This window comes from Rhinoderma darwinii, chromosome 7 (genome assembly GCF_050947455.1).
Source record: "Rhinoderma darwinii isolate aRhiDar2 chromosome 7, aRhiDar2.hap1, whole genome shotgun sequence".
NCBI classification, from domain to species: Eukaryota; Metazoa; Chordata; class Amphibia; order Anura; family Rhinodermatidae; genus Rhinoderma; species Rhinoderma darwinii.
In genome coordinates, this window is record NC_134693.1 from 93561030 (window position 1) to 93587668 (window position 26639).

General features: G+C 42.9%; 1 protein-coding gene across 2 annotated transcripts in view; it reads right to left on the reverse strand.

Annotated features, from left to right (window-relative positions):
• Nucleotides 1–24831, reverse strand: part of CSNK1E (casein kinase 1 epsilon) — a 91230-nt gene extending 66399 nt beyond the window's left edge. Inside the window, exon 1 of one of the 2 annotated variants that reach the window (XM_075833694.1) lies at nt 24745–24831. In XM_075833694.1, the coding sequence (XP_075689809.1) occupies nt 24745–24826 (82 nt within the window). In that variant the 5' untranslated portion in view covers nt 24827–24831. Of the gene's footprint in view, nt 1–22782; nt 22857–24744 lie in introns of those variants that run through there. The other variant, XM_075833695.1, reaches the window with a different exon arrangement.
• Between the last annotated feature and the right edge of the window lie 1808 nt (nt 24832–26639).

The window sequence follows — 26639 nt, forward strand, 5'->3', positions numbered from 1 at the left end:
GTGTTTGCAACGCCCTGGAGGGACCAAAACAGTGGAAACACCCCAAAAGTTACCCCATTTGGGAAACTACACCCCTCAAGGAATTTTTCTAGGGTTATAGTAAGCATTTATACCACACAGGTCTTTTGCAGAATTTAGTAGAATTAGGCCGTGAAAATGAATATAAACATTTTTGTCCACTAAAATGTTGAATTTTTTCATTTTCACAAGCGATAAAGGAGGAAAAAGTCACCCTAAATTTGTACCGCAATCTCTCCCGCATATGACAATAACCCACATGTGGTAATAATTATTTTTTTTAATAGAAATTAATTAACCTTTGCAGGACTGATCCTTTCTTGCTTTTCCATTTTAGTTTTTCACTCCCCACCTTGCAAACGCCATAACTTTTTTAATTTTCCATCAATAGAGGGTGTGAGGGCTTATTTTTTTGCGGGAAGAGTTGTAGTTTCTATTGACACCATTTAAAGTACCATATAATGTACTTGGCAACCGAAAATAAAATTCTTTGCGGGGTGAAATTGGAAAAAAAACTGATTCCACCACTGCTTTTTGGGTTTTATTTTTACCCCTTTCACCGTGCGGTAAAAATGACAACTTAACTTTATTCTGCAGGTCAATACGATTACGGTGATCCCAAATGTATGTATATATATATATATATATATATATATATATATATATATATATATATTTTATATTTTACTACTTTTACAAAGAAAAAACTATTTGTTAAAAAAAAATAATTGTTTTGCATCAACACATTCTGAGAGCCATAACTTTTATGTTTTTTATTGGTACCATTTTTTGGTACATACAACTTTGATCACTTTTTATTACATTTTATTTAGAACTTTGGTGACCAAAAAACAGTGATTTTGGAGTTTTCAATTATTTCTTACAGCGTTCATTATGCGCTAAAAATTAGTTTTATTTTATTCTGCAGGCCCACACGATTACGGCAATACCATATGTACATAGTTTTTTTATGTTTTGCAGCCTTTGCACAATAAAATCACGTATTTATAAAATGTATTACGGTATTTTTTGTGTCACCATATTCTGAGAGCCGTAACTTTTATTTTTCAGTCAAAAAAGCTGTGTAAGGGCTTGTTTTTTGCGGGACAGGTTGTCGTTTTTATTGGTACTATTTTGGGGTGCATGCAACTTTTTATTTTATATTTTGGGAGGGGTGGTGACCAAAAAAATTGTGATTCTGGCATTGTTTTTAGTTTGGTGTTTTTTTGCGGCTTTCACAGTGTGGGAAAAACATTATAGTTTTATAGATTGGTCGTTACGAACGCGGTGATACCAAATATTTGTACTGTTTAACGGTTTAATTTTTTTCCTATAATAAGAGACTTCTTATAGGGAAAACAAATCTTATTTTTACACTTTTGTAAAACATTTTTATTAACTTTTTTCACTTTCTTTTTTTACGTGCAGCTCTGATAGGTAGTGTAATGTATTCCAACTGTCAGTGTGACGTCAGTCACTCTGACAAGAAGTCTACGAGGTCCGGTTGGTCCTCATAGGCTTCCATACATGGCAGACACGGAGGCCGTTGTCTGGCCTCCGGGTGCCATCACAAGAATCAGCAGCCCCCACAATTGCACGGGGGCTGCCGATGTGCTACAAACCCCCTAAATGCGGCGATCGCAATCGAGCGCCGCATTTAACGGGTTAATTGACAAAATCAGCAGCGATGAGCCGCTGATCAGCAACAGTGGAGTGTCAGCTGTTGGGGACTGCCGACCTCCCGGTTCCCGATGCACACCGTCACTGACAGGAAGCTGGTCCTGATAGGCTTCGTACATGGCAGCCACGCAAGCCATTATTTGCCCTTCGGTCGCCATGCTAGCCATCTGCAAACCTCACGATTTCATTGTGAGATCTCCCAATGTGCTAGATACCCCTAAAATGCGGCAATTGAAATTAATCGCCACATTTAAGGGGTTAATTGCCAAAATCAGCGGAAATGAGCCACTGATCGGCAACAGCTGGCCTCACGGTTCCCGGTGCACACGGTCGCCAACAGTGTGCACCGGGAACCGCGCAGTAACTGTACGTTCTGGTGCGCTAAGACACTGGCAACCCGGACGTACAAGCAAAACTTTGATCGCTCTGCAACTCCTGCCTGCTGATGCTGATCATTCAACATTCTCAGTCTTCTCATGAAGGGCCTCGACTTTGCCCCATCAGGGACAAAGTGCCTCCTCACAAACCATCGCAGCCGGCCCACCGGGAGAACTAGCACCGTGTTCGGAGTCCATGACGATCCTACCTGATGGATAATTACTTTTACACTTCTCACTATTCACTCTACCGTTATGGTAGGATTGTCCTTCCTCCATTTGACTTGGAATTATATTATCTTGTTGCCCACACTAATCTCTGGTATCCTCTACAATGCCGTCTCCCCAACATAGAGACTGACTCTTATATTGGGCTATGTATCCTTTTCAGAATTCGGCTAAGCACTCGCTTTATGTGGATTGTTCCTCTCCATGTAAGAGTTATATAGCTTTGTTTTGAAACTATTATTCGGTACTCACTTTTCTGTATGTTTTTTATGCCATGTCCCTCAGACCTACCGCAATCGATAGTTAGATTGTGTGTATGTAATGTGTAATTCCCTTTATCCTTCTCCCTTTCAAACACTCACGAGCTCCTTGTCTTTGCCTCTTGCTAGCATTGCGTGTATGGCCTGCTGTGTTACTGTCTATGATACTGTTCGTTTCTAGTACATACCTGTAACTGCAGCATATCTGCCTCATACTTTCTGTATGCTATGTGCTTTCCCTTTCCCCAATGTATAGAGTATAAGCTTCCCACTTATTATTAGCTTCTGTTGTCCAGCCTGCCAGACACGTTTTGCTTCGCCACTTGGTAGTACTGTATAAGTCTGGCCAGCTGTATTAACGTCCGTGCTGTTATTCTCCTCTAGTTTACTCCAGCTACTGCCATGTATCATGTACTCATTGTATATATTATGCTCTCTCCCTTACCTAATGTACAGAATGTGATCTTCCAATTCATTATCTGTCTAGTGCTCTAATGTCTGGCCTGCCAGACACGTTTTGCTTTGCCGGTTGGTAGCACTGTGTGTTTGGCCCGTTATATTATGGTCAATGATATTGTTCATCTCTAGTTTACGTTTACTGCTGATAATAATTATTATACCCCTTCCCTTCTCTTAACACCTCTGTTACACTTTATAGTTCACCTCAACCATAATGTTACCGCACCTTTGTGCCCAGGTGCCGGTGACCCCCGCATTCACAAGTAGTCTTCGCCATACTATCTAAACTTTTCTTGCCACTCCAGGCACACCTAGTTCCTCGTTTTCTACAGGTTTGTTTTTTCTCTCTCCCTTCCGCCGCTTTCCTTCCCGTCTCCTCTCCTCCCACTGTCGGTCAGGGATGAATATCAATACTGTTAGGCCCTTGATATGGCTCCACCTATCTAGAAAATAATTTCTCAATGTCCAAGGCTTTAACTCCCCACAAACGCTCAAAGGCCTTCCACTTCTACAAAACTAGTCACGCCGACAACATTTGCCTTCAGGAAACTATATTTTCTGCTACCTCTAGGTACCATACTTAAGCTCGCAATTGCCCATCTTCCATGGTGCTTACGCTCATAAGAGAAGAGGAGTAGTTATTGCCTTTAGGAAAAATCTCCCTTTCATCTATACCAAGGAAATTATTGATCCCACTGGTTGCTATGTGATATTAGTAGGTTCGCTATATGATGATGTTGATGTAACTTTGGTAGGTTATTATTGCCCCAATGATTTCCAGACATGCTTTTTATCCCTTATTTAAGCTCATAGAAGCTCATCGCCAGGGTCTCTTACTGGTCATGGGTGACTCAAATCTAATAATTAACCCCTCTTTAGATAAATCCCAGGCTCCAAGTGCACCTACACCCGATACACCCTCTTCTGATTTCAAAGACATGCTACATCTCCACGACCTCCATATCTGGCGTGAACTCAATCCCTCAACGAAAGATTTCACCTTTTATTCCTGCCCTCACTCCTTCATTAGCTGCATTGACCACATATTCACATCCCAAAGATCATTACCACTTTGCTCTAAAGCGAAGATTTTAAAGGGAAGGTGTCACGAAAAAAAATAATTTATATATTTTTTTTGCTTTTAGTATGTTATTAAAATAATTTTTTTAGTGTTTTACTTCTCTATGGGGGCTGCCATTTTTTTTCATCTCTGTCGATTAACGACACAGAGAGATGGAATACGGCACATACATTCCCATAGTAAATGCGAACGGGAGCCGTTCCATTCACTATAGCGTACGCCTTCTGTGTGGGAACGGCGCATGCGCCGCTCCCACACAGTCCAAAAGGAAGGTCTTCGGCTGAGCGGCATCCTCCTGGGCGCGATTTTCATGTGGACCGGAAGCCGCGGCCGGACAGTAAGAGGACTACTTCCGGTCACAGCTTCCGTCCATATGTTCGGAAGCAAGGACTAGGAGCGGAAGGAAGCGGAGGCAGTGGCAGGAGCAGGTAAGTTATGCTTGTGTATGTTCGTGTTATACTGTGCGATTACACTGTATCTAGTCCTCCTACACTGTGCATTCGCTCCAAAAATGGCAGCACACAGTGTAGGAGGTTTGAACATTCAATCCCCTCCTTTCTCCTGGCACTAGCCAGGATAAAGGAGAAGGGATTGTTTGAGGATGCTAGAGCGAGTGTGTCTTCTCCAATTTTGCAGCATAAAGCAATGAGGTTGCTTTACCACATGCCCATGCTGCAATTTTGGGAATTGCTCCCTCTAGTGACCAGCACCTGGAAATGTTATAAATTGGAATCTAAATTTATATTTCCTGACTTGTGAAAAAAGAAAAAAAAAAATTAGAACAATGTGTAATCATTTATATACTAACAGTTTAACAAAAAAAAAATATATTTTTCTAGCGACACATTCCATTTTAACACACCCTGGTCTGACCACAACCCTGTAGAGGTTTCACTTTCTTCTCTGGTCCCGCGGGGGCTCTCTTTTAATTGACACCTAAATGACTCCCTTTTGTCTTCTAAAGACACCTCTGAACTGGTTGAAGTAGCTGTGAAAGAATACTTTGAGCTTAAAGAGGCTCTGTCACCAGATTTTGCAACCCCTATCTGCTATTGCAGCAGATCGGCGCTGCAATGGAGATTACAGTAACGTTTTTATTTTTAAAAAACGAGCATTTTTGGCCAAGTTATGACCATTTTCGTATTTATGCAAATGAGGCTTGCAAAAGTACAACTGGGCGTGTTGAAAAGTAAAAGTACAACTGGGCGTGTATTATGTGTGTACATCGGGGCGTGTTTACTACTTTTACTAGCTGGGCGTTGTGTATAGAAGTGTCATCCACTTCTCTTCAGAACGCCCAGCTTCTGGCAGTGCAGACACAGCCGTGTTCTCCAGAGATCACGCTGTGTCGTCACTCACAGGTCCTGCATCGTGTCGGCACCAGAGGCTACAGATTATTCTGCAGCAGCATCGGCGTTTGCAGGTAAGTCGATGTAGCTACTTACCTGCAAATGCTGATGCTGCTGCAGAATCAACTGTAGCCTCTGGTGCCGACACGATGCAGGACCTGTGAGTGACGTCACAGTGCTGCACTGCCAGAAGCTGGGCGTTGTGAAGAGAAGTGGATGACACTTCTATACACAACGCCCAGCTAGTAATAGTAGTAAAAACGCCCCGATGTACGCACATAATACACGCCCAGTTGTACTTTTACTTTTCAACACGCCCAGTTGTACTTTTGCAAGCCTCATTTGCATAAATACGAAAATGGTCATAACTTGGCCAAAAATGCTCGTTTTTAAAAAATAAAAACGTTACTGTAATCTACATTGCAGCGCCGATCTGCTGCAATAGCAGATAGGGGCTGCAAAATCTGGTGACAGAGCCTCTTTAATGAAGAGTCCACATCCTCCCCAATTATATTGTGGGAAGCTCATAAAGCCACACTATGCTTAGGGTCAAATAAAAAGAAAACTAGAGAACGGAAAATTGCAGATTTATATAAAACCTTAGAATAACGAGAACAAGTATGGAAACCGAACCCCTCGCACACCAACAAAAATTCTATGGACGCTACTAAATTAGAATTGAATCTTCTCTTCACAGAGCAGGTTGAAAGAAAACTTAGATGGTCTAAACAACATTATTATTCTCAAAGCAACAAACCAGGTAAACTCCTGGCTCCTCAATTGAGGGTTCCTTTCTCACAAAAAGAGCCTATTAGGTTGAAAACCAACACTAACAGCTGATCCTAGTAAAATTACCTCTCGATTTCAAAACTTCCTCTCCAACTTGTATTCCTCTCCTCCACCATTTGACTCCTTGACGGCGAAACACCTATTTGCCAACCTGACCTTTCCGGAGATCTCGCCTTCCAACATTGACGCCTTGGCCGAGATATCTGAATCAGAGGTTCAGGAAGCCATCAAGAACTTGAAACCCTCCAAATCTCCTGGTCCAGATGGTTTCTCCCCATTATATTACAAAAAAAAACTTTCCAACTTATTAACTCCATATTTAACCCAACTCTTTAATGCTCTTAGCTCTGGCACTACCCCTCTTCCACCCACCCTTCACGCCCATATAGCAATGATTTCCAAACCCAAATAGACTCCCTCCATATTGCCAACGACAGGCTATAAATACCGACATTAAACTCCTGGCCAAGTAATTAGCGACCCGGATTAACCACTTCCTTGATGTGACTTTTCATGGGGACCAGGCTGGCTTTGTCCCGGGCAGAAAGACTAGTGACTGCACCAAACGAGTTATATCCTTGATCCATATGGCTCCTAAAAGAAATGTGGCATCGATGCTCCTCTCGCTTGATATACAAAAGGTCCTACGTGGATTTCGCCTTGGGGAAGTGGGGTTTCCAATGCCACTTTATGTCCTTGGTGCATGCCCTCCATTCTACCCCTACAGCCAAAGTTTGTTATGCTGGTTATCATTCAGATCCTTTCAATATCGAACGAGGCACGAGACAGGGATGCTCTCTCTCTCCCATCTTATTCATCCTGGCTCTTGAGTCCCGCACAATGATGATTTGCCAAAATCCAAATATTAGGGGGATTGGAGCTAGCGGGCATGCACCATAAATTATCCCTTTTTGCCGATGATACTCTCTCAACCCAATAGTTCCCTTCCCAACCTACTGAACACTATCCGATTTTGCCTCAATCTCTGGCCTCACTATAAATCCCTCAAAATCTGTAGCATTAAATATTAATCTTCCCTCTGAAGCCATGCATTCCCTTCGTAGTCACTTCCCCTTTCAATGGGCCAAATCACTGGAATAGCTGGGCATTCACCTCACCCCCTCCTACGACCAGCTATATTATGCCAATTACCCTTCCCTTATCCGTAATATTACCTCCTCTCTGGCATATTGGCAGTCTACATAACTTTCCTGGATTGGATGCATACATGCGGATAAAGTGACTATCCTTCCCAAACTTTTATATCTGTTCCAATCCCTGCCAATCAAGGTCCCACCACACATTAAGTCTCCTTCAAAATCGTATTTTTTCATTTATTTGGCGTGGCATGCGTCCTAGGATATCCAGGTCCACCCTATACTCATAAACAGGATGGGGGTTTAAGTGTTCCAAATATTTCTAAGTATTACCAAGCAGCAATGATAGCACCCTTGACTAGATTACATATGATCGCGAACATGCCTCTATGGGTGTACCTGGATATTTCGGAGGTATCGCCCACCCCCATCCAATCCTTGCCATGGATGCCCCCCTACGCTCTACCCTTCTTACCCCCTCCCTCACATATTTTATCTGTTTGGGACAATATCAAATATTCTAGCAGATTAATCTCTCCCCACCTACCCCTCAACACCTTATGGCATAACCCCCTGTTCTCCACAGGAGCAGATAATTATCAGACCTTTAAATGGTGGTGGTATGGTATACTTCGGGTTCACCGCCTTCTCACCCACCCATTCTCGGATTCTCTCATTCTGTGATCTTCAGACCTCTAAACAGGTTCCAAGTGGCGAGTTGTTTCGATATCTAAACTCAAGAACTGGATTAATTCTCTCCTCAGCAACAAAGCTGAATCTGATTCTTATTCTCAGTTCGAGAGAATCTGTGAAACATGTCCAACCTCTAGGTGTGTAATATCCATATTATACAAAATCGCTCCTCTGTAATCCAACCCCAACTACTCATACAGATGTTAATAGATGGCAACGGGATTTGGGGACAAGGATTGAACCATCAGATTGGCGTGTTATTTGGTGCACAGTTTCACATTGCTTCACGAACGCGACTATTATGGACTCTGCCTATAAAGTCATGATGCTATTGTACTTAGTCCCTAGCCGAATTGCGCATGCATTTCCTACTTATTCTGCCTTCTGCTTCCATGGTTGCCCCTCACCCGTCAACATGCTCCACATATGGTGGTCCCGTCCTAAGCTCACTAGATTCTGGAGCAGAGTATTTGGCCTCAACTAGAACCTATTTGGTATAATTATTCGCAAGGACCCCAAGTGAGCGCTCCTTCATCTCAAACCCCCCGAGATTACTCATGCACAATTTCAGCTACTTTCTTTTTGCTGCCAAAATGACTATTGCCCACTCCTGGTAAAAACGCTCTGTTACTTTTGTGGATGTAGATCAAGAATGGAACAAATATTTATTAATTAAAAGCTCACCAGCATTTTACGCGACAAGATTATTAGGTTTGAGAAACTTTGGCAGCCCTGGATCAGTTACACCTACCCTCATGATTACTGAATTGTAATCTTTTTCTAAACCTCTGACCGACCTGTCCCTATACCCCTTCCAGTCCCCCCCCCCCTTTTTTTTAATATTTTTTATTTTTTCTCCTTTTATTACTTATAATTATTATTTGTCTTGCTGAGACTGTGATACCCGTTCTAATTCCTTGCTGTATCATATGAGGTTTGTTCATTATTAATCTTTTGCGTAAAAGGTTTGCATTTATCTATTTTTATTGTAAAAACTCAATAAAACTTGTTGAAATAAAAAAAAAATGTAAGTCATCTTACCAACATCCTGAAGTGAATAGGGACAAATTGACTAAAGGAGATGGAGTTAGGGCGCATGTCGGGGCCATTTAGTTCCATCCCCATACCGGGTTTGGTCGTATCTCCACTGGGGGCTGTCACTAAAAAGGAGGCGAACAAATTCCGTTTGATTCATCACTTGTCTTATCCGAAGGGCGCTTCGGTTAATGACGGGATAGATCGTGACCTTTGCTCAGTTATATATACGTCATTTGATACGGTGGTTCACTGGATGCGTTAATGGCGAAGACGGACGTTGTGGTCGTTTTTAGACTGTTACCAGTGCACGCGGATAGTCAACGGTTGTTGGGATGTTTGGGGGGGGGGGGGGGAGGGTTACGTTGATCGCTGCCTCCCTATGGGCTGTTCCATGTCCTGTGCATATTTTGAGGCGTTTAGTTTTTGGAATGGGTGGTCAAATTGGTCGCGGGGGTGGATTCAATCATACATTATTTAGAGGACTTCTTGTTCGTTGGGCCGGGGCGGTCGAAGGTTTCCACAAATTTGTTGCACGCGGTATACAGTGTGGCGCGCGACTTTGGGGTTCCGATGGCTCCTGACAAGATGGTGGGTCCAACGACTACCATTGAGTTTCTGGGCATTACTAAGGAATGCCGACTCCCGGTTGACAAGTTACTTGCATTGCGACCAGAAGTGGCCAGGGCCTGTCTTACTGCAGTCCCTTCTGGGGAAACTGAACATTGCGTGTCGCATAATGCCGATGGGCAGGGTTTTTTGTCGTCGTATTGCTGTAGCTACGGTGGGCCTCACCATTTTCTATGGCTGATGGAGGAGCTTAAGGCGGATTTGGGAGCATGGGGGATTTTCTTGAGCGCTATAAGGGTCGTTCCTATCTGATCGGTTCTGTGGTTGATAACGTTGATGTGAACTTATTCACGGATGCATAGGGTTTCGGGGCGGTCATGGGCAGTGGTGTAACGGGTCTTGGCCGGTTAAGTGGGTGGAATCGGGACTCACAAGGAATTTGGCCCTGTTCGAGCAGTTTCCCATCATGGTGGCAGTAAACATTTGCGGCGACAGGCATTTCCGCTTCTTCCCCTCCAGTGGTGCGCCTACAACGTCATCTAGTGTTGGTGTGTTTGGATTTGAATGCTTGGGTTGTGGCGGTACATGAGCCGGGTGTGGATAATTCTATAGCTGACGCTCTGTCGTTTACAGTGGGATCGGTTCCGGTTGTTGGTGCCAGATGCGGAGCAAGTGGGTATCGTTTGTCCGGGCCATCTGTGGAAATTCGCGTTCGAGCGGCGGGAGCATTGATTAGGCGTTCGTTGGCAGACAGCACATGGACGGCGCATACGGCTAACTGGAGGCATTGGGAGGAGTGGTTGGAATCTTTGGGTGATGTTGGGTCAGAGGACGACAGATTGGTAGCTCTGCTTTTCCTTTTAGGCCATGCGACAGAACCAAAATGGTACGTCGCCCGAGTTAATCGCCTGATGGCAGTGCTCGCTTTTGGTTTTAAATTGCGGAGTTTGAAGGACGTGGCAAAAGAGTACTTAGTGGGTCAGGCGTTAAGAGGTTTTCGCAAGGGATCAACGGAAAGAGACACTAGGCGCCTGGTATCATTTCAAATGCTAGTAAAATTGGGTGGCTGGGTCGGTTTAATTTGCAGTTCTCCTCATGAGTCTCATTTATTTCGCCTTGCTTTTTCTTTAGCGTTTTTCGGGGTCCTCCGGATTGGGGGAACTGGTTTCACCCAGCTCTCGGCACCCCGGGGGGCTTTTACGGGAAGATGTTGATTTGTTTGAGGACAGGGTTGAGTTCAGACGTTGTTGTTCAAAAACGTATCAATTTGGCAAGGGTAAGCGGGTGGTCATTTTTGCGGTTGCCCTGTGCGTTAAGGGCCCTTGGCGAGGCTGCTGGAGATCAACGGGCACCCCTGTTATGTCATATAGATGGTTAATTTGTCAAAATGAAAGTTCACGTCTGTTTTTAAAAAAATGACAGGTGGTTGGGGGCATTCACACGGATAACTTTTCATCTCATTCATTTAGACGGAAGCAAGTAGGTGGGCGTGCGACGTATTTGTTGTTGGGAATCTGTGCAGTTCCGTTCGTACGTGCGTCCTCACCTGTTATCGAATATGTAAGTTGTAGAATGCTGTAATTTCGATGTATGGTGTTGTAGGAGTGTTTGTATGTGGGTGTTTTCTCCTAATGATTGGTTTGTTTGTGATCTTGTTTTCTAGGTACCAGACCTGGCCTTATTTGGATCCTGGGGCACTTATGTATATTGGGGTGCTCGCAGGGCTGATGTTAGGCCAAATGGCAGGCAGCTGGGGATCCCACGTGACACCGCGGCTATACCTTGTCCTCCATGTTGGGGGCAACGATCTGGGGGCCCACCCAGAGAGTTAGTTCGGGATATTAAGCACGATCTGTTGCACCTCGGGATATCAATCACGATCTGTTGCACCTGTGGTTGTTATACACGAGCTTGATCACTGTGTGGTCAGATATTGTGCCTAGGAAGTCCCAGCGCTTGGCACGGTCAGTGGAACGGATTAACAAAGCCAGAGACAAAGTTAACATGGCGTTGTCTGCATTTATTGCTCGGAATGTTGGAATGTGTTCGGCCTTTTGACTTGGAAGCTGGAGTTGGAGCACTTTGGAGTGCAGATGGCGTACCCCTGAATGATGTGGGAACAGATTTGTGGTGCTTGGGATTGCATTGAGAGGGCTGTTTTGATGTGGCGGGACTCTCAGGCTTAATGGGTTCAAGGCCTGTTCGCTATGGCTGGGGAGTCCTTGGAGTTAGTAAAAATTATGTGGGGAGGTGGAACGCATTGTGGGTATGTAACGTCCTACACCCGAGTTATAAAGATGGAAGGACACAGCCTGGCTGGATAGTGTGGATTCCTTAGGCCAGATTCACACGAGCGTGTTCAGTCCGTGATATACAGTCCACAGGTCGGCCTCATTTCCCAGACTAAGCACACTGCAGGGAGCTTGGCTCCTAGCATCATCGTTATCTATGACGCTAGGAGTCCCTACCTCTCCACGGAACGAATGTACCATACTGAAAACATGTTTTCAGTATGTGACAGTTTTCCCGCAGCGAGGCAGCGACTTCTAGCGTCATAGATAACGATGATGATAAGAGCCCAGCTCCCTGCAGTGTGCTCAGTCCAGGAAATGCGGCCGACCTGCGGACCGTATATCACGGACTGAACGTGCTCGTGTGAATCCGGCCTTAGAGTGTTGTCCCTTAGGAGATGTAGCAGTTACCTTACAGCATCGGCCAGGTGTATTGGTGCCTTTGAGCATATATACACTACCGTTCAAAAGTTTGGGGTCACCCAGACAATTTTGTGTTTTCCATGAAAACTCACACTTATATTTATCAAAATGAGTTGCAAAATGACTAGAAAATATAGTCAAGACATTGACAAGGTTAGAAATAATGATTTTTATTTCAAATAATAACTTTCTCCTTCAAACTTTGCTTTTGTGAAAGAATGCTCCATTTGCAGCAATTACAGCATTGCAGACCTTTGGCATTATAGCTGTTAATTTGCTGAGGTAATCGGGAGAAATTTCACCCCATGCTTCCACAAGCCCCTCCCACAAGTTGGATTGGCTTGATGGGCACTTCTTGCGTACCATACGGTCAAGCTGCTCCCACAATAGCTCTATGGGGTTGAGATCTGGTGACTGCGCTGGCCACTCCATTACAGATAGAATACCAGCTGCCTGCTTCTTCCCTAAATAGTTCTTGCATAATTTGGAGGTGTGCTTTGGGTCATTGTCCTGTTGTAGAATGAAATTGGCTCCAATCAAGCACTGTCCACAGGGTATGGCATGGCGTTGCAAAATGGAGTGATAGCCTTCCTTATTCAAAATCCCTTTTACCTTGTACAAATCTCCCACTTTACCAGCACCAAAGCAACCCCAGACCATCACATTACCTCCACCATGCTTGACAGATGGCGTCAGGCACTCTTCCAGCATCTTTTCAGTTGTTCTGCATCTCACAAATGTTCTTCTGTGTGATCCAAACACCACAAACTTCGATTAGTCTGTCCATAACACTTTTTTCCAATCTTCCTCTGTCCAATGTCTGTGTGCTTTTTGCCCATATTAATATTTTCCTTTTATTAGCCAGTCTCAGATATGGCTTATTCTTTGCCACTCTGCCCTGAAGGCCAGCATCCCGGAGTCGCCTCTTCACTGTAGACGTTGACACTGGCGTTTTGCGGGTACTATTTAATGAAGCTGCCAGAGGAGGACCTGTGAGGCATCTATTTCTCAAACTAGAGACTCTAATGTACTTGTCTTGTTGCTCAGTTGTGCAGCAGGGCCTCCCACTTCTCTTTGTACTCTGGTTAGAGCCTGTTTGTGCTGTCCTCTGAAGGGAGTAGTACACACCGTTGTAGGAAATCTTCAGTTTCTTGGCAATTTCTCGCATGGAATAGCCTTCATTTCTAAGAACAAGAATAGACTGTCGAGTTTCACATGAAAGCTCTCTTTTTCTAGCCATTTTGAGAGTTTAATCGAACCCACAAATGTAATGCTCCAGATTCTCAACTAGCTCAAAGGAAGGTCAGTTTTATAGCTCCTCTAAACAGCAAAACTGTTTACAGCGGTGCTAACATAATTGCACAAGGGTTTTCAAATCATCCATTAGCCTTCTAACACAGTTAGCAAACACAATGTACCATTAGAACACTGGAGTGATGGTTGCTGGAAATGGGCCTCTATACACCTATGTAGATATTGCATTAAAAACCAGACGTTTGCAGCTAGAATAGTCATTTAGCACATTAACAATGTATAGAGTGTATTTCTGATTAATTTAATGTTATCTTCATTGAAAAAAACTGTGCTTTTCTTGCTCAAATAAGGAAATTTCTAAGTGACCCCAAACTTTTGAACGGTAGTGTGTATATATATATATATATATATATATATATATATATATATAGCGCAACAGAAAGCAGCAGCACTCACTAGAAACAAATGTATAGGTGCCAAGCAAGTCGTCCAGATCCAAGGACAAAGCAGTATATAGAAGTAGAAATCTTGCAGCACTCCAAAATGTGAAAAATAAGTGGTTTATTCAGCCAACAAACTGCGACGTTTCTGTCCAACAATAGGACCTTTATCAAGCATACTTGGATATATATCTCCAAGGACATTTAGTCTGTGTGTCAATGTTTGTTTGTCAGTGGTGTCTGGTGTTGGGTATGTTAAGCGCTATAATGCATATTGAATTGTTTTTCAATATTATTAATTGTTTATTATATTCGTGTATTATTGTTTAGTAAATAAATATGATTATTTATTTATTGTTAATTTGTTTAACTAACGTTTTCATTTATTTCTTAATAAAAATGGCTGCGGTGGCCAATTTATCCAAACCCTCGGTGTCGAGTCTTCTTGATAGGAAAGTGTGGGTTATGACTGTTTAAAGGACCAGTGTCACGAAAAAATAATTTTTTAGATCAATTTGACTTTAGTGTGTTATTAAACATTTTTTCATTTATTTGTGTGTTTGTGTTTTACTTTTTTTTATTTTTCCACTTTTTCTTCCCTATGGGGGCTGCCATTTTTTTTTCCATTTCTGTATGTGTCGATTAACAACACATACAGACATGGAATATGGCACATACAGTCCCATAGTGAAAGCGACCGGGGCCCGTTCCATCCACTATGCTGTATGCCGTCTGTGTGGGAACGGCGCATGCGCCGCTCCCACACAGTCCAAGTTGAACTGTGCGACGTCCGGCGCCATATTCCTGTGGACCGGAAGTCGCGGCCGGACAGTAAGATTACTACTTCCGGTCGCGGCTTCCGGACTTGTGCACTTGGAGCGGCGGTAGCGGACGGACCGGAGGGAGCGGCGGCGGCAGGAGCAGGTAAGTTATTTCTATGTATGTTCGTGTTTTAGTGTGTGTTTACTACTGTATGTTAACCTACTACACTGTGTGTTAGCTCAAAAAATGGCGACACACAGTGTAGGAGGTTTGACTGTTCAATCCCCTCGTTTCTCCCGGCACTAGCCAGGATAAAGGAGGGGGGATTCTGAAAGCTCAGTAGAGCGAGTGAGTTTTCTCAAATTTTGCAGCATAAAGCAATGTGGTTGCTTTACCACATGCAATGCTGCAATTTTGGGAATTGCTCCATCTAGTGACCAGCGCTGGGAAATATTATAAATTAGAATCTAATTTATAATATTTCCTGACTCGTGAAAAAATTAGAACAATGTTTAATCACTTATACACTAATTGTTTAACTAAAAAAAAAAAAAAAAATTTTTTTTCTAGCGACACTTTCCCTTTAACAAATATTAGGCAAGTGTAATTTACATACACATACAGTAATTTACATGACTTAACCCAAGTCATGTAAATGCTGTGGAACTTCCACACAGAATTCCGTTGTGGAAATTCCGCAGCGTTTACGAATGTGGGAACCAGGTCAAACACAGGTAATTCTGCAGGTAAAGTCTGTACTTAATACTACTGTTTATATAGTGTGTTTTTAGGTGCGGTTTTTACATTTTGATGGGGAAAAAGGCTTTTATGCTGCAAATTTTGTGTTTAAAAAAAAAAAAAAAAAAAAAAAAAGAACCCTGGTCAGAAGCGTTCCAGTCTCTGAATTGTAAGTTCAATTGACATGCTTCAGGATTTTTAAATACGCACCGCAGGTCATTTTACATGCAGAAAAATTTTACCTGGTGCTTGCAGTCTGCAGCACAGCCAGCCATCTTAAGAGACCAAACCTACACACTTCTTGTTCCTTATCTGTTCTGATCAGTCACAACGGAAAATGTTGATCTGCTACATAACAGATTCAAATATGATGCCGACACAGTTAATTCATCAGATATAACTGAACATGCATATTTATTTTCTCCATGATCTGTCAGGTCAGATTTGTGCAGCAAGATCAGACACTGGCAGTGTCCGCATATCAAGCAACTCACTTTTCAAGTCACTTATGTGACTGAAACAGTAGAAAATATGCACGCTAGTTCGGTACCTTAATTTCTGTCAGCTAATATATGGCTTCCTTTCACAAACAAAGCTCAGGCCTTCAGCCCAAGTGAACACAGCAGGGAAAACGACATCCTCTGCTGCGGTCTTCATTATTTCTGGCACACAAGCACACCAGGAATAAATTAGCATTTCTTATATTATATACTATCTAGTGCAAATGCACTTCAATTTTTTTCTTCTCTCCTTCATGAACAGTTGAGTAACAGGAAGCTCTTCCGCTGTTGCTAGGCCTGCCCCTTGTGTGACCAGATAATGTTACGCATATTCTTTTCTCACAGTAGAACAGGTACATGAGTTACAACAAGTTAATAAAAGTCATATTTAGGACAGGATATAAAAGCCCAAAACCTTAGAGGATTCACCCACCAGGCTCTGCGTACTGGCCTCAGACAGGATATACGTGTTTAGAGGGAAAAAAAGAGTTTCCACAATTAATCTATAATCACAGTTGACTTTTAGGGAGAAGTTAAGTTCTAGGGTAACACTGATCTAAAGAGGTCAGCTGCAGGCTTTGTTGGCCATTTCTCTACTTTTTTCATTAGATTTCCTGTTGTGTAATTCTGACATCAAGTTTATGCTAAGCGGAAGCGTGTCTGCTTTGAAATGTATATAATATGCAGTTTCTTTTGAAAGCCTGACACAGGAGTAGATCTGAAAGTGTATAAAGAGGAAAGACTTCTATTTCTCCTCTACATCCCCTACTGTACGGTGTTAGGCTGGAATCGCACATGGCGTTTTTGGGGCATTTTTTTTTAGCGTAGTCAGGTGGATTTTTGGGGCATTACCAAGAACAGACAAGGATACAAAAGGCCAAAATGTGAGATTTAGGAAAAAATTTAAAAAAACATAGGCCTAGAGTATCTCATTAGCTTTTGTTGTCCTATGTTCAAAGCGTCTCTTCATATAAGCCAATATACACTACATAGTCCCTTTTATTAGAGACACCTGCACTTTCATGATTAGAGCATCCCTGGATGAAAATTAGACACGTGATCAAGTGATCAAGTTTTCCGTGTATCAGTTTCAGTGTGAATCCACATTAGAATGGGAAAATTTTATGATCTGACCAACTTCGAACGAGGCATGGTCATCAGTGCTAGACTAGCTGGGGCCAATTTTTAAAAACTGTAAACTTTGTGTGCAATGGTTTCGAGAGTATACAGAGAATGGTGTAATGGAGGAAAAACATCCAGCGAAAAGTGGATCCTGTGGACATCAACAACTAACTTGTTGCTGAAAGAGGTCAGAGTAGGATTTCAAGAATCGTTCCGATGAACAGGCGGTCCACAGTAAAGCAAATTGCAGCAGAATACAACGTTTGTGCTCCAATTAACGCGTCCGCACGAACAAATCTTGTTTTCTTAGAATGGAAGGGCTATAAAAGTATACGACCAGTTGGAGTGCCATTGCTGTCTGAGGGCCTGTTCACATCAGCATTTGGTTCCGTTTGGGGTTTCCATTCAATCTTTCCGTCAGAGCAACAGGTGAACGGAAAGCCAAACAGAAATTATAGCTTCAACTACGCTATTGTTCCAGGAAAAAATGGAAACTTTACGGAACCAAACGGAAGCATTACCATTGAAACCAATGGTAATGCAAACGGAAGCTATAGTTTCCATTTGGCTTTCGGTTCAGCTGTTTCTCTGACGGAATAGACGAACGGAAACCCCAAACAGAACTCGACACCAATGTGAACAGTCCCTAAGGCAGACAGGGAGGCACAAATCCAGTGGGCAAAAGAGCGCAAAAATTGGATCAGCGAGCAGTGGAACAACCATCACCTGGTCAAATGAATCCAGATTATTGTGGGACCATGCTGATGGGTCAGAATTTGTCGCAAGCTGCATGAATAGATAAACCCCTCCTGTCAGGTGTCAACTGTTCAGGCTGGTGGAGATGTGGCCCTGTCGTGTGAATGAGGCATAAGGCTTTGACAGACACAAACTCCGTTGTCTCCGTTGTGCAAGGGTTCTGTCGTTTTGACAGAATAGTGTAGTCGACTACGCTATTGATTCCATCAAAAACCTATGGTTTCAGTTTGTGTCTGTCAGGGCTCTGTTCTGACGGAATGCTGCGGCCGAACGGAGCCCTAGCGCAGATGTGAACAAAGCCTTAGCCGTAGCTGTTGGTTGTGCAATTGTCACATACAATACAACACCATGAGCACTCTGAATTAACCTTCATAGTAAATAGAGAAAACTAAACGATAAGCAGGTTTAGAACCTAACAGTTGCTTTTAGAACCTAAGAACAAAAAATAAAAATATCCTAATGGTTTGTGTCAAAAGGACAACATGAAACTAGCTAGTACAAACGCACCATAGGCCAAAGACTGTGTATGTCACATCTAACCCATGAGCCAAAGCAAGAAAGGCAATTTTAGAATATAGACTTCTCTCAACAGCGTAAAAAACTGATATCTTTGTTAGGCCCTCTCGAAGCTTGAAAAATGTAGTAAAAAAAAATATATTTTACGAGCCGAGTTTACGCAGCTACAATTAACACAGCGCCAGGTTCAATCCTGATGAGTTACACTAGGACCTATGCAGTATACCTATGACGAGCAGCATAGGACATGACCGTTGGCCATGAACGGATTGCCTTCTGGTTTGTGGTCGGCTTGAATGTTCCGTAGGCCCCATGCACACGACAGGAAAAATAGTCCGTAATTGGGGTCCGCGATTACGCACCCATTCACTTCTATTGTCCACAGCCACCTAGAAAGCCACCGCAAAAGATAGGACACGGGCCGAAAATGTGGGTGGCTGTCTGCGACCATCTGTGCCTGCAATCATGAGCAGCTATTACAGGCACGGCCGTGTGCGTGAGGCCTGAATGAGGACAGCCTTAGGCGGGATTCACACGACCGGGTCGTTCCCGAGCCCTAGTGTCAGCCGGTAAAATCGGCCATTTTGCCCGGCCGGTTTGCATTAAGTTTTGCATCCGTGCCGGGCCGGGCAGATCCGGACAGTGACATCAGCGGCAACTCCTGAAGGGGAATCCCCATGTGTTCGGGGATTCCGCTTCAGGAGTTTCCCCTGATGTCACTGCCCAGATATGGACAGAGACATCAAGCGCTCTGTCCAGGAGCGGAATCCCCGAAAACACAGGGATTCCGCTCCTTCAAGGAGCTAAAGTGTGGCTAGCACATATCAGAGCGGGGAGATAGCTCCCCGCTCTGCTATAGTGGCGTCGCTACATTAGTAGCAGCCGCAGCAGAGGCTGCTAGCGGCGCCATCGAAGGTGTCGCCGGGCCAGGGTGCTTTTCAAGCAGGGGAAGGGAGCCAGCGCAGCGCTCCCTTCCACCTGCTGTACACCCCAGCCCTGCCACACAGTGTACAGCGATGCCATTCGTCAGAATGGAATCAACTCCTCCTCCTCACATGCACTCTGCGCTGTGAGGAGATAGAGCGCAAGCTCCGGAAAACCCGGCCATCACTCGGGACACATCCCGGTGATGGCCGTGTATTACCCGGCCCCATAGACTTCTATGGGAGCCGGGCGGCAGGGTACCCGGGCGAAGATAGAGCATGTCCTATTTTTTGACGGCCGGTTTTCCCGGCCGTTAAAAATAGGTCGTGAGAATAGCCCCATTAGGGGTCTATTATTCCTAATGCAGCCGGGTGCCGGCCGATTTATGAACAGCCGGCACCCGGCTGGGAAACCCTGCCGTGTGAATGAGGCCTAAGTAATAGTATTTTAATTCAAGACAACTTGTATGCAGCATCCACGTATTAGTACAAGTGTTGACAGCTCATGCTTTCTAGTGGTAAGGCACCATGCACACAACCGTGACCATAATCACCACTATAAAGTATGGGAGTACGGTCTGTAAAATAAAAAAAATAGGATGTCCTATTTTTTATGGAAGGTTTCTACGACACGGACAATATACGGGAAGGTGTCCCTCTGCCATAGAAATTAACGGGTCCGTAGTTACGGTCCGCAATTATGGACGATTTTTACAGTCGTGTGCATGGGGCCTAAGAGTCACTTTTTAGGTTTGTTTATTTCCGGACTTCATATACTTACACTTTTTTTTTTTTTTTTTTGGATAGTCCGATTAATAGCTTTTAGCATTGTGCCACAGGCTGCAGTAAAAGGTTAAGAATGCACAACAAGTTCTTCACCCTCCATAAACAAAAGCTCTGTCAACCAGACACCATGGGAGCAAGTAAACATATCACGAACACAGTAGGGAGCAGCTGACCCGGAGATTTTACCATTGTGATTGCGAATCAGAGGTAGAAATTAACAAAACAAATGTATAACACCTACTGATGTAGAGACAGAATAAGGTCATAGGCAACATTCTATAATAAACATCCCATAGGGGTTTTACATCATCACAGATTTATGGCATATTATTATAATAAAATATCCGAACAGTGGGCATCCTACCAATCCTCAGAATAGGGGACTGGCAATTCTCCAATAAAGGCAATAGGAGATAGAGAAGTAGCCCAGCACGCCCACTTCTCTGCTGGGAACAGGGGGTCTGAGCATCTCTGATCTCAAGGTTGGTGGAGGTCTCAGTGATCAGACCCCAAAAGTATCGACACTTCTTATAGGGGTAGGAGAGCCATCACTACATGTACGATCAGCCAACTATACGGCACAAGATCTAGCGATCTAATAATTCACACCGCATTCAGCAAGACCATTTGAAAAGATTATGCCAAACGTATTTACAGATGTTTGCAACTATATGCCTATACATTTTCATACGTCTGACACTGTTCCATTAAAAATGTATATCCATGTATCTCTGTTAAAACGTATGCACAAATTTCTGCAACTAATCTGCCACATATGATAATACCCTAATGGTGGACATATTTGTTTCTTCCCCGGTACAGACAAAACCAAGTAAACAAAATGTTTTTTTGTTTTTTTTTATAATCCACTTGACAAAGAAACCGCAAGAGATTATATTTATAATCATATTTGTAAATTTTTTTTTAAAGGAGGAAATATTCTTTAGGAGTAACTAAGTCACATGATCACAATTAGCCATTTATTGAAGACACGCAGAAAACTATACATCTCTATTATTTGAAGGAAACATGTAGACTGGATTATCACTTTCACAGAAATGACAACTTTACCGAAATGCAACCCAACTCAGACAATACATAAAAGGGGCAAAAAATTATTATCACCGTCTTATACCCGACACTTCTCAATCAACCTGCCAAGATTTTTAGAGTAACGGATGGAGGTTTATATACAGTAGTACATAAAGCGGTGAAAAGTAGAGTTTTAGCCAGGGAAGACAAAACGACAACAAGTCTTCAAGAATTTCCGTGGATGTAAAATTCTTGCATGGACTGAAGATATTAAGTAGAATTGTAGGTTATATTTTTATTATACAGATATCTTGAAAGATATTGGCTTAGTAAAACCACAACAAAAAATGCATTGTGCAAACATTCATTATAATTTTCATGAGAAAATTCTAAAGGTCACATTCAGACATAGAAAGTCGGCAAATCAGCAAGAAATCCAAAACATAGAGAATGCTGAGGTATGGAAAACCTGCTGACTTTTTCCAGCTGCGTGCGACTTGCATTACATTGTACTTTTTACACGTGTGAACATGACATTATTCAAAAGCCCAAAAAGTTCAAGGAATCCTGTCTATGATCTATATGGAACCTATGATGCAACGTATCTATATAACCTATGATGGTTGCCTTTAAACGTGAAATGGTTATATACAATTTCCTAATATTATACTCTGGAGCATCAAGCATAGGCTGATACATAAAACACTTCACTGATGGACTGCAAAATGAGATCCTGAGAACTTGATTTCCCTGCAGCTCCTCCGCTTTATCATCTGATCGATCCTGATCATAAGGGCAGAGATTCCAATAGAGGTAAATTAGGAAGCGCTGGTTAGAGCTTGTTAAATAATAGCAATGATAACCAAGCAAGAGTAAAAGCTTCAATGGAATTATACTATCCAAAGAAACATTGAGGAGATCACACAGGCTCACAACCATCATATAAAAATCAGCCAATAACAACATTTTTATGAATTAAAAAAATGGAAAAACTCCAGCAAAATATTGAGTTTAACATTGAAATTTTGCATTAGGGATTCAGGGCTGCTGCTTAGCAACACAGGCCACGGCATGTGGGTGACATCCAAATCTCCATGCTCTCCACTTAAAGCGCTAGCAACCATGTAGTGATATATATTGCTGCACTTCCACTCCAATAGCAAGATCACTGCCGCTCCCCAGAACTGGAGCAAGCATAATGTGGTTCTGGATGGGGTCAGGATGCAGATCCAACAGTGGACTGGATGTCAAACTGCCAGCGTTTATTCACCTTCAATGCCTTTAAGACATTTAAGAAAATTTTATTGATCGGGTTCATGAGCCTAGACCCCACCAAATGCAAAAATTAAAGGGCTACAGCAGTCTGAGGAGCGTCAAACAACCTCGGCAGCCCATTCATTCCAGTCAGCAGAAGGGCCTCAGGTCATGACACCCCCCCATATCATATTGCTGGAATCAATGTCATAATGCCTAAATGTGCACATTACTGTACCTTTAATGTATTTTGCTATCAAGATGTTATGGTCATATATTGTTTTCTATGTTAAAACTAGTACAAATGACATTTTCTATATCTGTCAAACGTATAGATACGGACACATACCCACAAAGGAATAACTGGTTGGCCATACACGCATTTTTCATAGAATATGCCCAAAACATCCTTTTGTTATACTAGTCGATTGGATAAAATCCACTGAAATCAAATCATTAAAAAAAAAGTGTGTGACAATCTGACGAGTGATTTACCGCAAGGTACATATAACATACTGGTTGTGGATATTAAAAGGGGCTGTCCGAGATTTAATGACTTTGTGTTAATGCTTGTAATTTATAAATGTAAATGCATTTGTAATATACTTACATTTTCCAAAGTGGCCCCGTTTCCAGATCCTGCCGTGGGGTACTTGACAGTTGACGTCACTCTCTGCACTGGCCGCTTTGTTGATCTTGAATTAATTTCCGGGTATACGACACGTCACTTGTGACGTGGTGTATATCAGCTTGTTCTGTTGTAACGCGCATGCGCGGCCCCTGCTGTTATCTCGAGAACAGGGACCGCGAGAACAGCAGTGACAGCGCATGCGCGTTACAGGCTGTGAAGCAGAACAAGCCGATATACCCCACGTGACAAGTGACATGTCGTATACCCGGCAAAGAATTCAAGATCAATAAAGCGGCCAGAGCCAGTGCAGAGTTAAGTACCCCACGGCAGGATCTGGAAACAGGGCCACTTTGGAAAATATAAGTATATTACAAATGTATTTACATTTATAAAATTACAAGCATTAACACAAAGTCATTAAATCTCGGACAACCCCTTTAAGTACACGAAGCATAACAAATTTGAATACGATCATATTGTTTATGGGACACTTAACTGGAAAATGCGGATTTCAATTATATCGTAGCTCTCAGGTAATGCAGACACACAACAACAAACAGAAACCAACACGTCACTCCAGTCACAGAACATACTAATACAATTTGTAGACCGGGATGGGGTGACACGGATTGAATGACCCTGGCCAATATCTTCAGTTCTGAAAATTGTATATACTACTTTATGTATCTATTTACAAACCGATTCTCATAGCAAGTCACAATAATTCACATATACTACAGATATTTTGTAAACATCTCAAATCCAACTTATGCAAATAACATTTGCCATAACGAAAACACCATTACCCATGATACATTGTAACATACGTTCCCATAAACAGCACGTATGTACTGCCTACACATACGTATGCATAGCTGGGGCATTCCTTATACCACAAATGATTCATGCCAGGACCAGGAGGCATCAGTGTGAATAACACTTGATTATGTAATGTTCAGCCTCCCTAATAAGTCCCTGCATGGAAATGTGTGATGCTGCCCACAATGAACAGCCCACAATGAACATCACCAACGTATTATCTGTATTTTCTGTCCAGCAGAGAACAAAGGGGGTGGGCTCTGCATTTTTTTTCCCAGGCCTTTACCCCACCCTTTGAATACAAAACAGATTGAATGATGTATTGCACTGAAAATATTGGGGTGGGGGCACCCGTATACTATCAAATGCCCTTCAGACCTAGATTCCCTGCGTTTTCTAATGAGCTATGGACCTACTGCAGACACTAGTAATTCACCACACATGGAAATTCTCTTTTCTTCTAAGAATAAAATAAATGTCTCCATTAAATCTACAGAAAATAGATGCATGTACGAGCGGCCAGGCGGAGCAGTCCCCTAGTATCATAAAATAATAGATGCTCCCCCCACCCACTTATTCAGAAATTAAGATCTGCGACTTTCTATATGAAGAACACCCCAAAAAAACAACTATGATAGTCTGCAGTCTATGCTGTATTACACCCATCCCCCAGCTGTCCAAAGAAAAACTCTAGGGGCATTACGTTTCCCCCTTCATTTCACCCTTCTAAACTCAGACACCCCCCTCAATAATGATATGTGTGTGTGGCTGAGGGTCCCCTCTGTCTGCTCCTGGGGGTGACACCTCTGCCAGGCGCTTGAGGGGGGAGGATGACGAGGGATTGTGGGGAGCTCCGCTTACCTGCTGTGCCTGCGTCTAGCTGTTCTGCCTCTCTCCTTCCCCCTTCAGTCTGTGAGCTGTCTCTACTATGTGTTACTCTCATTGAATCCGACTGCCTAACCCAAGTGCTGATGTCATCCTTGTGAAACTTAAAGAGACAACACCCCTTTTGTTTAATAGATGATAGTCCATCTCACACGGAGGTCCTAAATAAATAGGACAGCACAAACATGGATTTTGTATCACCTATGTGTATGTAAAGGAATAATATTATATATATATATATATATATATATATATATATATACACACACAGAGACATGGCATTCATATACACACATTGTATTGTTCTAATAAAGATAAACATTTATATATTTAATAATGCTGCTACAATTTATTTTATATTATATCATTATATTTACCATTCCAATAATAACATTATAACATTTCTAATTTATGTTTTAAAAAGCATTTCCTCTTAAAATAAAAAAAAACAAATAAAACAAACACTACAGGATACAAGTTCTTGTATTTCTTTGTTACCTGTTTGTGACTCAACTTTCCCAGACTTCTGAAGGGAAAAATCTTAGGCCCCATTCACACGAACGTGTTTTTGCGGCCGCAATTCCCCCGAAAATCCACGGGAGAATTGCGACCCCATTCATTTCTATGGGGCCATGCACACGACCGTAGTTTTTACGGTCCGTGCATGGCCCGGGAGCCCGCACCGCAGAAAGAACGGACCTTCCTTATTACGGCCGTGTTCTGCAGTCCGGGCTCATTGAAAATAATAGCCGCGGCCATGTGCATGTCCCACGATTTGCGGGCGGCTCGCGGCTGACAGCCCGCAGCCGGCTGACCCGAAAATCACGGCCGTGCACATGGCTACGGTCGTGTGCATGAGGCCTTACTGAGCAAAATGAGTATAATGATTCTTCATGTTTCTGTGAAAGCTGGATGACGCCCCTAAGGCTGGGTTCCCACGTAGCGTAAATTTTGTAGAATTACCGCAACAGAATTCTGTGATGACATTCTGCAGTATTTACAGTAGCAGCAAAGTAAATGAGATTTAGAAAAAACACAGTGAAAACGTTCTTAAATTGACCTGTGGTGCAGATTTTATATCTGTATCATGTCAATTTATGCTACGTTTTTGTTGCTTTTCTGTTGCAGGTTCTCCCCATTGAATTCAATGGGGCTGTAAATCCGCAACAAATAGCCAAGTGTTGCGACTTTAGCCGCAAAGAACGCAAGTCAGAAAAAAGAAAAGCTTATACTTAACCACCCTGTCATTGTCATAACAACGCTTTCTTCTGTTCTTATTCCTGGCCGACGCCTGGGGTGCCGTTTCATGCCATGTGACTGCTGTAGCCAATCACAGGCTGCAGCGGTCACATGGGCTGCAGCTTTATCCCGGGAGCCTGGACTGTCTCCATGACTATGAATGGACTAAGTATGAACTTTTTTTTTTTTCTGCCGCTGCTTTCCTTAGTGGAAATTCTGCCGGAAAAACTGCACCACAATGTGTTAGGGTATGTGCACACGAGAAGTGCCTTTTACGTCTGAAAAGACAGACTGTTTTCAGCTTTGTCGTTTCAGACGTAAATGGTCCTCCTCGCATTATGCGAGGCGTCTGTGACGCTCGTAAATCTTGAGCTGCTCTTCATTGACTTCAATGAAGAACGGCTCAAATTACGTTGCAAAAAAGTGTCTTGCACTTCTTTGCCGAGGCAGTGAATATACGCGTCGTCGTTTGACAGCTGTCAAACGACGATGCGTAAATGACAGGTCGTCTGCACAGTACGTCGGCAAACCCATTCAAATGAATGGGCAGATGTTTGCCGACGTATTGTAGCCCTATTTTCAGACGTAAAACGAGGCATAATATGCCTCGTTTACGCCTGAAAATAGGTCGT